This window comes from Heterocephalus glaber, unplaced genomic scaffold, assembly GCF_053883595.1.
Source record: "Heterocephalus glaber isolate CG9 unplaced genomic scaffold, H.glaber_assembly_v1.0 deba00001479, whole genome shotgun sequence".
Lineage (NCBI taxonomy): Eukaryota > Metazoa > Chordata > Mammalia > Rodentia > Bathyergidae > Heterocephalus > Heterocephalus glaber.
Genome location: NW_028258316.1, coordinates 10,852,593 through 10,866,426, shown reverse-complemented (window position 1 = coordinate 10,866,426; position 13,834 = coordinate 10,852,593). Strand labels below are relative to the sequence as shown.

At 48.7% G+C, this 13,834-nt stretch overlaps 1 protein-coding gene across 5 annotated transcripts in view; it reads left to right on the top strand.

The window, feature by feature from the left end:
* The window catches only part of Lhx2 (LIM homeobox 2), a 31,225-nt gene extending 19,296 nt beyond the window's left edge, over window positions 1–11,929 (top strand). For all 5 annotated transcript variants that reach the window (XM_087183223.1, XM_087183222.1, XM_004849400.4 and 2 more), the window contains 2 exons: window positions 872–1,077; window positions 11,055–11,929. In XM_087183223.1, the coding sequence (XP_087039349.1) occupies window positions 872–1,077; window positions 11,055–11,342 (494 nt within the window). In that variant the 3' untranslated portion in view covers window positions 11,343–11,929. The remainder of the gene's footprint in view (window positions 1–871; window positions 1,078–11,054) is intronic.
* The last annotated feature ends 1,905 nt before the right edge of the window (window positions 11,930–13,834 follow it).

Genomic DNA, 13,834 nt, shown 5'->3' with positions numbered 1-13,834 from the left:
ATGTAAAGCCAAGGCATAAGGTAGGTGTCTAATACGTGTTAATCTCTTCCTCCAACTTCTTTCCCTTTCCGATAAGAGCTCTACCACTCGCCCTGTGAGCCCGCCACGGATCGCTTAACTTCCCTGAGCCTCATTTGCTCTGTTTGTAAAACTGGGAAACAACCGCTTCATGGGACAGTGGTGAGGATTAAACTACAAAATGCATTTTCCAACCTTAGGCCCAGTGACAGAGGCCCAGAGGTCTCACTTTACTTTGGGGTGTGGAACTGGTGAAAGCAAAATGAAAATGAGTCTGTCAGTCAGCAGCTTCTGCCAGACTCTGAAGGGGGATATGGGAGCAGCCAGGTTTTCTTTGGAGAGTGCTGGGGAAACAGGAAGAATGTGGCCCAGAGTCTTTGCATGCGGGTTGTACAGTAGTGTAATTTCCCTTTCTGAGTCTCAGTTTTAACATCTGTAAAAAGGAGAAACAACACTTGGCTCATAGGGTTGTTTAAGGATCCAGTGGAAATGTGCCTGTAAAGCTAGCACATCATCTGTAGCTCAGTAAGCCATCAACAGGTTGTAGCTGCTAAGGATGCTGCTGCTGCTATTACTATTGTAACAAGATGGCTCTGAATGGTTTTTGGATTCTCCCAGAGCTGGGATCAAATCCTGCACTTCCTAGCTCAGTGATCTCAGGCAGGCCACGCTCCCCTCTTGGAGCTTCTTTTTCTACGTCTATGGAAAGATAACGTCCCTGTGTGGGCCTGGTGGCACGAAGCATGGTTCTCGGGGTAGAAATGTTTGGCAGCAGTTGGGGAGGTTGTGGACTTGCCTTTAGCTTGAGGTAGGGTTAGGAAATTCACCTGCAGCCTCTGTGTCCCTTCCCCAGCGCTGAGCTGCAATGAGAACGACGCGGAGCACCTGGACCGCGACCAGCCCTACCCGAGCAGCCAGAAGACAAAGCGCATGCGCACCTCCTTCAAGCACCACCAGCTTCGGACCATGAAGTCTTACTTTGCCATTAACCACAACCCTGATGCTAAGGACTTGAAACAGCTTGCGCAAAAGACGGGCCTCACCAAGCGGGTCCTCCAGGTTAGCCGGGGCTAGGGCGAGGGTATCTGCAGCTGACAGGGCCAGGCCAGGCTCACCCTGGCTGAGGTGCTTGGAAGAACCTTCCGCTTATGTCTGCCTTCTCTTTCTCCCATTCTTTGGTTTGTCTCTGAATTTCTACTTTTGTTTTTTCCTAACTTCTCTCAATTTTGCCTCTCTGTTTTTTTGTGCATGGCCCTCTGTCCTCTCAGTCTCCTTATGGGGTCTCTTTTCTTTCTTTTTTTTGGTACCGGGGATCAAACTCAGGTCCTTGCGCTTGCGCAGCAGGCAGCGAAACCACTGAGCTAAATCCCCAGCCCCATTTTCTCTTTCTTGTAAACAATTCTTCTTTTTTTTTTTTTTTTTGGTACCGGGGATTGAACTTGGGACCTTGTGCTTGTGAGGCAAGGCAGGCGGTGGAACCACTGAACTAAATCCCCAGCCCACCAATTCTTAATATTTATTATTCAAGTGGCACTCAGATATGTTCGCATTATAAAAGGTTCAGGCATTTATGGTAAATCCAGAGCCCTGCTGCTTCTGTCCCCATCTTGACTGTTGTTAATTTGTGCTTCCAGTACCCCCACCCCCAGTCTGCCTAAATGCATCTCCTGCCCCTATTTGCTGTTCCCCAGACTTTCCAGGAAGTAAGATTTGGTGGTGGTGGGCCGGGCTTGCAGATCTTCTGGGGGAGGGGAGTTTCCTGGTGGGGTCTGCCCTTAGGGGACTGGGGAAATCCGCTGGGTGCCCTGAGACTGAGAGGAATTGCCCTTTATGTGAGGGTCCAATACCTTCATCAAAACTTCATGACCCCAAAGATGTTGAGAACTCTAGTCTGGGAGTGGTTTTGTCTCAGGTTCCTGTGTGACCCAAACTTGTGGCACGGTCTTGGGACAATAATTCTCAAATCTTCTGCTCTTCCTCTTACTCATTTCATGATCTTGGGCAAGTCACTTAACTCTTCTGAGCCTGCTGGCCCTTATGTGAAATGGACACAGGAAGTCACCTATGTCACGGGGTTCTAGGAGGAACCATTATTATGATGTAGGTGTCTGCCTTGATGCCAGACACTGTTCCACTCAGCGTGTATTAATTTGATTAATTAGCTGATATTAATTAATTTATAAGGCCCATCCTGTAGTTGTTAGACCTCAGATTCCCCATCGTACAAGAACACTTTTCCCTCCATAGCAAGTTTAACTTGTTTTATTCTTCAGCACATGTGGTTATGGTGATAGCAATGCATAATTTTAGGTGAGAAACCTCAGATAAAGGGACCTGACCACGGTCTCACAACAGGGGCAGCCCAATATGACCCACCGTTTGGCCTAGGTGTCCGGGCTTGAGGCTTGGGAGGTGACCTTGAGGGGGTGATGGTATAGGTGGCAAGTTGGGAGAGCTGTCCAGCTATCCTAATACTCCCGAGAGTCTGTTAAAAACAAAACAAAACAAAGGTTTTGTGGGGTGATGGCTGTGCTGGTTGGGACTGTGACACTGGTGAACCACAAAACCCGGCAAGCTGACAGCGGAGTGCAGCGCACCAAAGGGTACCTGGGGCTCAGCAAGCTGGAGCGCAGTGACATAGCAAGACCCAGCCAGTGGACGCTGGTGCGCCTCTCCGGGTCCGCCCCTCGCGGGCCGCCTACCCAGGGCCTCTGGTCGCACTGGGGGTGACAGGACTGCCGTGCTGTCTTGGTCTCGAGTCTCCCTTGTGTGTTTCTTTCGAACTGTACCTTCTCTGAGCTAGGTCGAGAACCCTTCTTGATCTCCCTGCCCTTCAGATTCTGACGAATTTGGACTGAGGACTCTGGGTTGTCGCGTTTCTCTGCTTAGTAGGATGTTTTGTCTCTTCCTCTATCCAGACACCCAGTGCTATATAGTGGCGGCAGGAGGCGTTGCCTCTGCTTCTGTGAGTCGTCATCAGGGGCTTGAGCAGGGACTTGGAGTCAAGCAGAGCTTGGTTCTGAAAGATCTGAGCTCAGGGCAATGGCTGTGTGTCTTGGACAGTGAATTACCCTCTCTGAGCCATAGCTTTCTCATCGGTAAAAGGACACCTTTAGGGTACCTCTCCCAGCCGTCCAGATTAAACAAAGTAGAGTCAGTACCTATGGTTGAAGCTGAAAGCAGGGAGGCAGAAAACTTGGTTTTCTTGAAATTTTTGGGAGCAAATCGCGTTTCTAGCATTGTTATCTCAGTCTTTCATGTCACTAAATATTGGCATCAGGCTCTGGGACACAGAGATGAATGAACTGAAAAAATCACCTATTTGGTATAGAAAGGTACAGTCAATTTCCCCATAGTGTGACTTGTTGGGGGGCTTCTGCCAGAGGAGAGACGAACCATCCCGTATGTCAAACTATGATTCCCTCCTCCCCCATTGTACAGGTGATATCACTGAGGCCCGGATGATTTCTAGTCACCCAAAGTCACAGTTGGCTAGTAATCGCAGAGCCGGAGCTAGGTTTCTCTGATAGATGAATGTAGTTCTTCCTCCTCCAAGCCAGCCCAGCCCTGATGTGTATGAGTATGGGAGCCCTTTAGGGCCTGTATGTCTTTGGGAGGGGCAAACCTGTAACCCTGCACCAGTCTCCCTCTTCCCAGGCCTCCAGAAGTCCTGCACGAATCCTTAGTTTCCCCAGCAGTGCACTGCTCATGATTGTGCAGTAGTTGGCAAAGTTCCTTTCGACTTCACCTTAATATTTTCCTGCCTGTTTTCTTAGAAACCTACGACCTAGTAAGATGAAGGGATTATAGGACCCAGGGATCGGCAGGGTGAACTTGTTCCTGGTTGCTCTGACTGCTGATTCGACATCTAGGGGACTCAGGATGGGAACAATTTTGAGGGGCTAGTGGTGTGGCTTTGGAAGATAAAGGTGAATCTTCCCTGAGTTACCTGCAGTGTGATTTGGGTGCTTGAATTCTTTCTCTCTAACCAGATTCCTTATCTGTGAAATCAGAATAATTATAGTTTCTACCTTGAAGAGTCTGACCCAATGGGAAGACTCCATCATGGTACCTGTTTTTACACATTAGATGTCCAATAAACAGTTCCTGTCACTGGTCCACACCAGCTGAATGGCACAGGGCCTCGAGTGCCCCCTGCAGGTTCTTCCCCCCAAATTCATGGGCCACCTCAACCCTCCAGAGAGGGTTTGCAGGGCACGGTTAAGGTTGAGCTGTGTTCCCAGAAGTGGATAATGTAGAACGTGTGTGCAGGTGTGAGTGTATGTGTGTGCACATGCGCATGCATGCATACAGGTGCAGGGAGGTGGTTCTAGGCTATTACCAAATGTGAGTACCATCAATGTGGTAGGCCTGGGATAGGGCATCGCTGTTGGAATTTGGAATTGGCTGAAGTAAGGTCCAACTTAGGTCCCCTATGTACTCACTGAATGTGACTTAACCTCTCTGAGTTTCAGCACCCTCAGCTGTAAAATGAGGACAATCGCAAGGAGGATGTTAGATAACAATATCCTACTTCCTGTAAAGTGTGTATTAGGGACTCAGTGTGTGTCAATCTCACACATACATTTACACAGCAGGGTCTGTCTATAAATATCTTTTGGACACCTTTAAATTTTTTTAATTTTCAAAAATTTTATTTTTATTTCCTTATTTTTGTGTGGTACTGGGGATTAAACCCAGGATCTCGTGAATGGTAGGCAAGTGCTCTACCACTGAGGTCCTTCCCCAGGCCTTTTTCTTTTCTTTCTTTTTAGACAAGGTCTTGCTGAGCTGCCTGGGCCGGCCTCAAACTTGGAATTGTCCTGCCTCAGCCATCTTTATGGCTAGGATTACAGGGGTTACATATAAAAGCATCAAACATTTTGCAGATGAGGAAACTGAGATTCAGAGAAGCCCTGACCCTTGCCCCAAGTCTCACAGTGACAAAGCCCAGGGTGGTCTGATTCCAGTGCTCTTTCCAGGGTCATGCAGAGTGGGGACTGTGATGTCCCCCTTGGATTTGGCTGCAGGACATCTCAGTACAGGTGGGAGAGGTGGAAAGGAGCAGGTATAGGACAGGGTGCCTGGGCAGGAAAGCAGAAACAGGAAGTAAAAGTCATCACATAAAAAGCGCTCAACCTTGTCATCAGCAGCAGCATGGAGTGACAACACTTTCCATCACTGGGTGAGGGCACTGGGAGGTGGAATGGCCCTGGGTGGAAGTCTGTGATGACCTCAAACCTTGCAAATGCCTGGAGATGGTTTCCCAGCACATAGCTGCCTCTCTTCTTCCTGGGGAAGACCAGGAAGGCAGAATATTGAGATGCCTTGGACTTGGGGAGGGGATGGGGAGACAGTCGACTAGAATGGGTAAAGGTCTTTTTAGGAATTCCTGGGGTGACTTTGAAAGAAAATACATTTTAGCGGAGCTTGGTGGCAAACATTTGTAATCCCCTGGGAGGCTGAGGCAGGAGGATCACAAGTTTGAGCAATTTAGTGACTTAGCAGGACCTCATCTCAAAAAAAAAAGTTGGGGATGTAGCTCAGTGCAAAGGCCTTGAGTTCATTTCTCACACACACACACACACACACACACACACACACATACACATCTCATCAAGAGTTTAAAAAACATTCTTCAGGGCCTAGGGGCTTAACTCAGCGCATAGTTCACACAAGTGAGGCCCTGGGTTCTATCCCCATCACCAAAAAATCAAAATAACGTTCTTCAGATGACTATTGATTGTCATTAGGCTGTTTGAGAACTCAGGAGCTCAGAACCCCAGCTTTCCCCTGTTCACTTGTTTATTCTGCAAGTCTGCTGACCTCCTGCCATGGCCAGGAGGGGCGTGAAGCACCAAGAATTTGTTGGTGAACAAGGCCCCCTGGAACACAATCTAGAAGGGACCTGTAGCAGAGTGTTGTGTGGGTGGTTGAAATGGTGATCAGACTCATCTCTTTGTTTTTCTTTATTTGAAAAAAAAAAAAATCTCCTTTAATTTCAGGGTCAGCCAGGTGTGGTGGTGCATGCCTCTCATTCCAACACTTGGAAGGCTGAGGCAGGAGAATTGCTGCAAGTTCAAGGCCAGCCTAAACTGTGTAGCAAGACCCTGTCTCAAAAAACCCCAAAAGAGGGCCAGGGAGTTAGCTCAGTGGTTTCGGCACCTGCCTCGCAAGTGCAAGGTGCTGAGTTTGATCCCCGGTACCAAAAAAAACACAAAAAACACACAAAAAAAACCCCAAAAGAATAATAATGATAATAATTCTAGGTGAAATAAGTTTGAGAAATCCTAAAGATTGACTGTGTCTTTCTCTTGGAGCACATTAACATTGGTACAGGGATTGAGAAATCTTGAGGAGACCCAATTTAGTGTTCTAATATTTCCTAAATTTTATTTGGCTACAGAAATCCCTCCCCTCCTTTCCTGTTCTGTCTCTTGGTGGTACTGGGGGTTGAACTCAGAGCCTTTGCACTGAGCTACATCTGCAGTGCTTTTCTATTTATTTTTATTTACTTTTTATTTGGAGACAGTCTTGCTAAATTGCCCAGGTTGGCTTTGAACCTGAGATCCTTCTGCCTCAGCCTCCCAAAGGGGAGGCACACAATGAGAGCTTGTAAGACAAGGACCCAAGCTGGTGAAGGAGGCAGGAAGGCTTCTCCAAGGAGGAGGTGAGGTCTCGACCAAGGTCAGGGACTCCATCTCTGGGAGCCTCAGTTTCCCACCTATAAAACAGTCATTGTCCTGCTTATTGTTTACATAGTACTGCAGTGAGGGCTGATCTAGTCCTGGAGAGGAGTCCCACAGGCGATTTCACCGAATCTCTCATTTTAAGAGCAAGCAAGCTGAGGCCCGGAAAGGTGGAGTGACATCCCCAAGGTGCCACAGCAAAGTTGTTATAGTCCTGGGGCAGGAACCAGGGCTTCCTGATTTCTAGCCCAGGGCTCCTTATTTTTGGTTCTCTAACCTTTTAAAGAAACTTTTTGTTCCTTAAACTTTAAAAATTTGTTAGAAAATTATACAACCATCATACAAACAGGTTAGAAAAATACCAGGGCAGTCCAGGTATGAGCACGGGGTCCCAGTAATGCCAGTGTGCAGTTTAGAGGTCATGCAATGGCCAAGGCCAGGACCCAGGCTGTGGGGTCCCTGCCTCAGTGGCTCCCATCACTGGCTGAGCCTGGAGTCCACACCTGCAAACTGGAGCCTGCCTCAGAAGGTTGTTGTCAGGCTGTGTGAGTTGATATGATAAAATGCTCAGAGCTTTGCCTACCAAGGATGGCAAACCTTTTAGAGCTTTCGATGATAACAGACAGCCGACTGTGGCACATGTGCCAAAGGTTCGCCACCACTGGCTAGACTATACCTGGCATGCAGTGAGGGGAGAGTACACACAGTCGTCACTTTCTGTATAAGCTGCAATACCCAGGATGTAATTCTTTATCCTTTTCTTCTCACATAACCATCGTCATAGATACTTGTTTCCCCTGTGACTTTGGGGAGAGGCTGTGACGTGACCTCCCCTTCCCCTGTCTACTGGACACCTGGGCTGCAGCCTTTAGTTTGCTGTGATGAAGGATACCGTGCTGGACAGCTTTTGTCTTTTGGCTGATTTCCTCAGTGGGATTTGCCGGGCCTAGGGCTGCGCTGGTCTTGATGAAAGGATTCTGGGGAAAGAGGTTCTGGAGCAAAACACAGCTTGCAGGCTGGTTGGTGCCTGAGGAGGGGCAAGGCACAGTGGCCTTTTCCCCCCACTCAGGACTTATTGGGGATGCGCTCTGCACTGGCCACGGCGCTGACTGTGTCTCATGATTCTTTGCCTGAATTGCCACGTCCCAAACACACAGCTGCTTCAGTTAAGAAGATGGGCGGGGAGAGCGGATCATCTCAGTGTTGCCCACAGTTGCCCTGGAATCCCATCCTAACCCTAAAGGCCCATAGATCATGCGGCATTGGTGATCCAGCCCTCTTTCTGTATAAGTGGAGAAACCGAGGCAGGCTCAAGGAAAGTGATTAGCCCAGGGCCTTGGCTAGTCAGTGGGAAAATCAGGACTAGACAATACATCCAGTGTTCTTTTTTAAATTTATTTATTTATTTATTTATTTTTTGTAATGCGGATCGATATTTTTTGTTTGTTTTGGTACCGGGGATTGAACTCAGGTCCTTGCGCTTGCGCAGCAGGCGGTGAAACCACTGAGCTAAATCCTTGGCCTTTATTTTTTTTTGAAACTGAGTCTCACTATGTAGTTCAGGCTGGTTTTGAACCTACTATGTAGCCCAGGCTGGCCTTGAATTCATGGCAATCTTCCTGCTTCAGCCTCCTGAGTGCTGGAATTATACATCCAGTGTTCTTTCGTCTGTCTCATAGTTGCTTTTTCTGTATATTCCTTCAGTTGTTCATTCATTCTCTTGCTGACTTAGGATTGTGTGGTAGGGAGGGCATGGACTTTTTATGGTGAACAGTCCTGGATTCCAATTGCAGCTGGGCCTCTATATGACCTTGGGCAAGTGAGTTTACCTCTCTCAGCCTCTCTGGGTTTTAAGTCTATAAAATGGGGCCAATGATAGAACCCACCTACTCAGCTTATCACAGGGGTAACCTGTGGTTGTGCATGTTACTGGGTGGCCTGGTGCCTGACACACAGTAGAAGGCACACTTCAGCATTGCTCCAACTCAGCTCATGGTACGATTCTTCATCTGTGTGGCTCTCTGCTGTGTCCCTGGGGTCACGAAGATGACTTGGACTGGGGTTTTGCCCCAACAACATCTTGGAATGGGACTTTTTGAAATATCTAGGAGAGAATTGTGGTGAAGCTCTGCTTTGGGGGGAAAGCAAGCCCAACCGAAGCTCCCAGCAGCCTCACTTTTAGTTGAGTTGTTGGATTTGCATCAGCTTCCCAGCCCCTCAGGCTCCATAGAGCAGGGAAAGCAGTTGTAGAAGATGGTGGCATTGTTTACAGAGGCACTGTTAGGGGCGATGCCTGAGAAATAGCCAACAGCTGGCAGCTGGCAGCTAAGTGGTTCCAGCCCTTTCCAAGGTCTTGGTCCCCTGAAAGATGAGCACTTTGCCACCCGCAAGGCTCCTTGCTCCAGCTACTGCTCATGGGTCACATGCCCACAGGCCAGGACAGTGGCCAGGGTGGGCACCAAGGTTCTGGCCTTTCTCATTGGCCACTTGCATGTGACTGAGGAAGTGACAGCCAGTGGGGAAGGACTTCCCTACCCACCCCTGCTGAGGGTGGTCTTGGTAGTACTGCTTGTTTGCAAGCCCCCTGAAGGGGTGCTGGGCTTCCTTTAGTCAGAGAGCCAGGGGAAAGGTGCTTTCTCCCAGGGAAGACACAGCGTGTTGGAGCGAGAGCTTGATTTCCCCTCTTCATAGTGTCCGAATCTCCTTCCTAGCTCTAGGACTCACGCCCCTGCTTCTGATTGAGCCCAAATTGTGACAGGTCACCACAAAGGGGAACTTGAGACACAGGCTCCTGCAGCTGGGTGGTCCCGAGGGGAGAGTGGAACCTGAAATTGGCCCACCCCACCCCTGCCTGAGACACTGGGAAGACAGGCAGATGCAAACACATCTGGAAATAAGCAACTGGACACTAGAGTCTGTAAATTCCCCAAGGCCCTTTTTTATGGGGAGCCTTTTGGTGGGGTGTTTCCTTCATGCAGAGGGAAGTGAAGGGGCCCTTCCTTTCAGGCTTTTGGGGAGGGATAACCCCCAGTGGCTTGGATTTCCTGAGCCTCTTCAAAGCACTGCATGGCCCTCCGGGTACAGTGGAGTCTCTGTGTTTGTGCTGTCAGATGGCTGGGAGAACTGTGGAGGTGACTTCTGTGCACATCTTCACGAAGGTGCACAGGCACTGTGAAGGTACAGGTGTGGATGTACCCAAGGGAGGATGACAGGAAACCATGTCTTGTCTCTTTGGTGTTCAGATGCTAAGTTCTAACACTGTGTCCTGCCCAGCCTCCCTCATAAGCAGGTCTGGGGCATGCCAGATTGGGAGGGGAACCCATGTTATAGCCTCCTAGGCCTTGTTTTACCCTGGCAGCAGTCCTGCTTTGCCCACCTCCCCCTGAGATGTGAGCCCCAGTGGTCTAGGACACCTGGTGGCCTTTCCAACTGAGGGTGGGGAGTAAGAGTCATACCTTTTTGGTTTTTCTTTTCTTCTTTCTGCAGTGCTGCTGATAAAACCCAGGGTCTTGCACATGCTAGGCAAACTCTACCACCCAGCTGCACTGTCGTCTCCTACATGTTTTTATATCATCTTAGTATTTCCAAGACTGACTGACATATATAAAAAAACTCCATCCACAGAGAACTTGTAGGATCTATTGTCTGTTCAAAGGAGGCTGCCAAAAAACCAAAAACAAAGACAAAATCTCTCAAACAATCATAATGGAAAATGATCAAGACTTGTTGGGGTGTATGTGTGTTTGGCGTGTCCAATAGAAATGCAACGTGTTTACATTTTCTAATATTTCTACTTTGAAGAAGTAAAAGGAAACCATTAAAAATAATTCTAATAATGTTTTTGTTAATCCAGTGTGTCCAAAATATCACTTTGATATGAAATCAATAAAAACGTATTCCTAAGAATACCTTCTCCCTTCTTTTTTCCTTGCTGACTGTGTGAGCTCTCAACTAGACTGGCCAAATCTAGCTAGTGACATTTCAAGGTCCCCCTCTCAGTATTGGGGCCAGTGGTGACTCCGTTCTGGAGCCTCCTAACAGAAAGAGAAATCCAGTGCTGTCCATTAGAGGGATTGTTTTGTTTACGGTGCTAGGCATTGAAGCCAGGGCCTTGTGCATGCTAGGCAAGTGCTCATCTGTGAAACTACACCATTTTATTTTTAAATAAAAATAAGGTTTTTATTTGCCAGGACAAAATACTGCCCGCCACACCTGACTCTGTGGAGCCCTTCAGCAAAAGGAGGATTAGCATCTCCCAGAATCAGGAGATCACAGTTAAGCAGCCCAAGGAGGGGACCACTCCTGCCCACCCTCCCCTAACCAGCCCTTCCCTGTCGTCCCACACAGGTCTGGTTTCAGAACGCCCGGGCCAAGTTCAGGCGCAACCTCTTACGGCAGGAAAACACGGGTGTTGACAAGGCGACAGATGCAGCGCTGCAGACCGGGACGCCCTCGGGGCCGGCCTCGGAGCTCTCCAATGCCTCGCTCAGCCCCTCCAGCACACCCACCACCCTCACAGACTTGACGAGCCCTACCCTGCCAACTGTGACGTCCGTCTTAACTTCTGTGCCTGGCAACCTGGAGAGCCACGAGCCCCACAGCCCCTCACAAACGACTCTTACCAACCTTTTCTAATGACTCGCCCCGCCCCCCCAGCCCCATGATTTCTTTAAAAAAGAAATTATCTCTAGTTGAATTCCAAGTGTATTTTAAAATAGAGGCTTTGAGCAACTAACTAACCACATTTAGGATCTCGCCTGGAAACAGAGGAAAAAAATAATTGCGCGTCCAGCTAACGCAGCGGTGTGCACTGAGGAATTACTTGGAAGATCTATACGCAACACAACATTTGTGTCCCTGTACAGTTTTGTGGACTGAGCGAGGAAAAACAACAAATAATTTAAGTTGGCTAGAGCTTCTGTATTTTCAAAGACTGCCACGTGCCTTAGGAATACTGTTTTATCCATACTTGGGATGACTTGTTCATTTTTCTCTCCCTCTTTTTCTCTCTGTATATTTATGACCAGAGCAAAAATGTAAAAAACAAAAGGCAAAAAAAAAAGTTTGTTACTTTGAATAGTCCTAAAAGAGAAAAAAAAAAAAAGGAAAAAAAAATCAAACCCCCTCCAACGGTCGCTTTGTTGTTTTAGAATTTTAAGGTGGAAGTCTGTTCAAATATCAGAATTTGTAAAATCTAACCAGTAATAAAACCACTTATCGAGACTACTTGGTGCTGCTTGGTGCTGGCTGTGACATTCACAGGACTAGAGAGTTTGACTGAAGCCCAGAGATAAATCCCAGGGTTCTCACTTATTTATCTGATGTCCCCAGGGTCCCTTTCTGTGCCAGGCTTTGGATTGGTTGTTGTGATCCAGATGTCCACTCTCTGCCTTGAGGAAATCAAAATGGACACAAGACAGAGGAGAGAATCTTAACAGATGTGATGTGTGCTCAAGTGGGGGATGTGTAAACAAACCGCCATTCATTCTTTTTTTTTTTTTGGTACCAGGGATCGAACTCAGGACCTTGTGCTTTCGAGGCAGGTGGTGGAACCACTGAGCTAAATCCCCAGCCCCATTCTTTTAAATACTCACCAAGCATGTCCTATGGATGCTTCCCTGACCAAGGAGGCCAAAAGGCCCCACACCTGTCTTGCTGCTCCTGGCTGGGGTGGGAGGTGTGTCAGGCAGAAGGTGTCAAAGGCCTGACCAGAGGCCTCCTGAACAAAGTGCTGCTTTTCCGTATGAGTCATGAACTCTGCCCTCCAAGGGCAGCTTAAACCCTGGTTTTCCTAGTGACACCAAAATTTAAAATTTCCCAAAAGGGCAAAAGCGAATGCATTTGGTTCCTTTTACTAACTCCTCAAGGGAACCTCAGAAACTCAGGGAAAAGACCTGCCCAGAGAGAGTGCAGGTTTATAGTGAGGCTGGAATTGAAGTTACTTTACCTGTTTGGGCTTCAGCTTCCCCAGCCATAAGACCAAGGTAATGACCCTCACAGGACAGTTACCACAGGCAAGGTAAGGTGTATTGAGGCGTTCAGCAGAGGGCATGGCATTTGTTGGAGCTCAGTCCACATGTTACTGAATGACAGGTGACACGGCATGAGGACTTTGCAGGTAGACAGCAGGAAGGGGAGCATCCAGGCATTGCCTGTCACAGGGCTGTGAACAAGTTCCACCCCTCTTTTCTCCCTCTTGATGCCTGCAGCACCCCCACCCCTCTGTGCCTTAGTGCACCACTGATTTGAAAATCCAGGGGTAGGGATTTAGCTCAGTGGCACTGCGCCTGCCTCAAAAGCAAAAGGCCCTGGGTTTGATCCCTGGTACAAATAAACAAACAAAATCCAGAGGGAGAATTGTGACCTTGAGAAGAAACAGGCAAGACTGGGATGGGGACAAACCAGCCCAGGACTGGGGTCTCTCCGGGGGTCTCTCTCCCCCTCCACCCTTTGCTATCAGGTTGGGACAGGGTAGAGGGAGGGAGAGGGCCATGAACAGGCTGACACTGAGTGCTTAAATCCTGGACAGATCACTTTTTGAAATGTTCTTCAGAAGTCAGTGCAGGTTTCCTGAATGAATTCAGGAGATTTGGCAAGATTCACCAACTGGCCTGGGGTCCTGCAGCTGGACGGCAGAGCCCCACTTCCGGCGCACATGGACATCTGTGGCCACACTTTCTAGCAAGGGAGTCAAGAGCCCCAACTTTTCTGCCTGTACTATGGAGCAGTGGGATCTCATCTCACTCATCTGATTCAGGGTCCTCATCTGACTACATGATGATGTGAGCAGAGGCCCTAATCCCTGGATGGCCACATAGATGCACAGCGACTCCAGTTACCCGCAGGGAGGCGCTCTGGTGGCCAGAGACACATGCGTGTTGCCCAGTCATCTGCCGAAGGACAGACCCACAGGTGGAGGCGCTCATAACAGCACCACACAAAGACACGCAGACCAGATGCACGCCAACAGACGTAAACAGGCCCAGACGCTCACAAATACACCCAGACAGCCAGCCAGACCACCCCACAGAGACCTGTGCTCCAACCCAGACGTGCATGCTCGCAAACGTTCACTGCTGCTCCAGACGCCCCCGCGTAGCCTGGCTGTGCCCCTTGCTCAGGCCCAG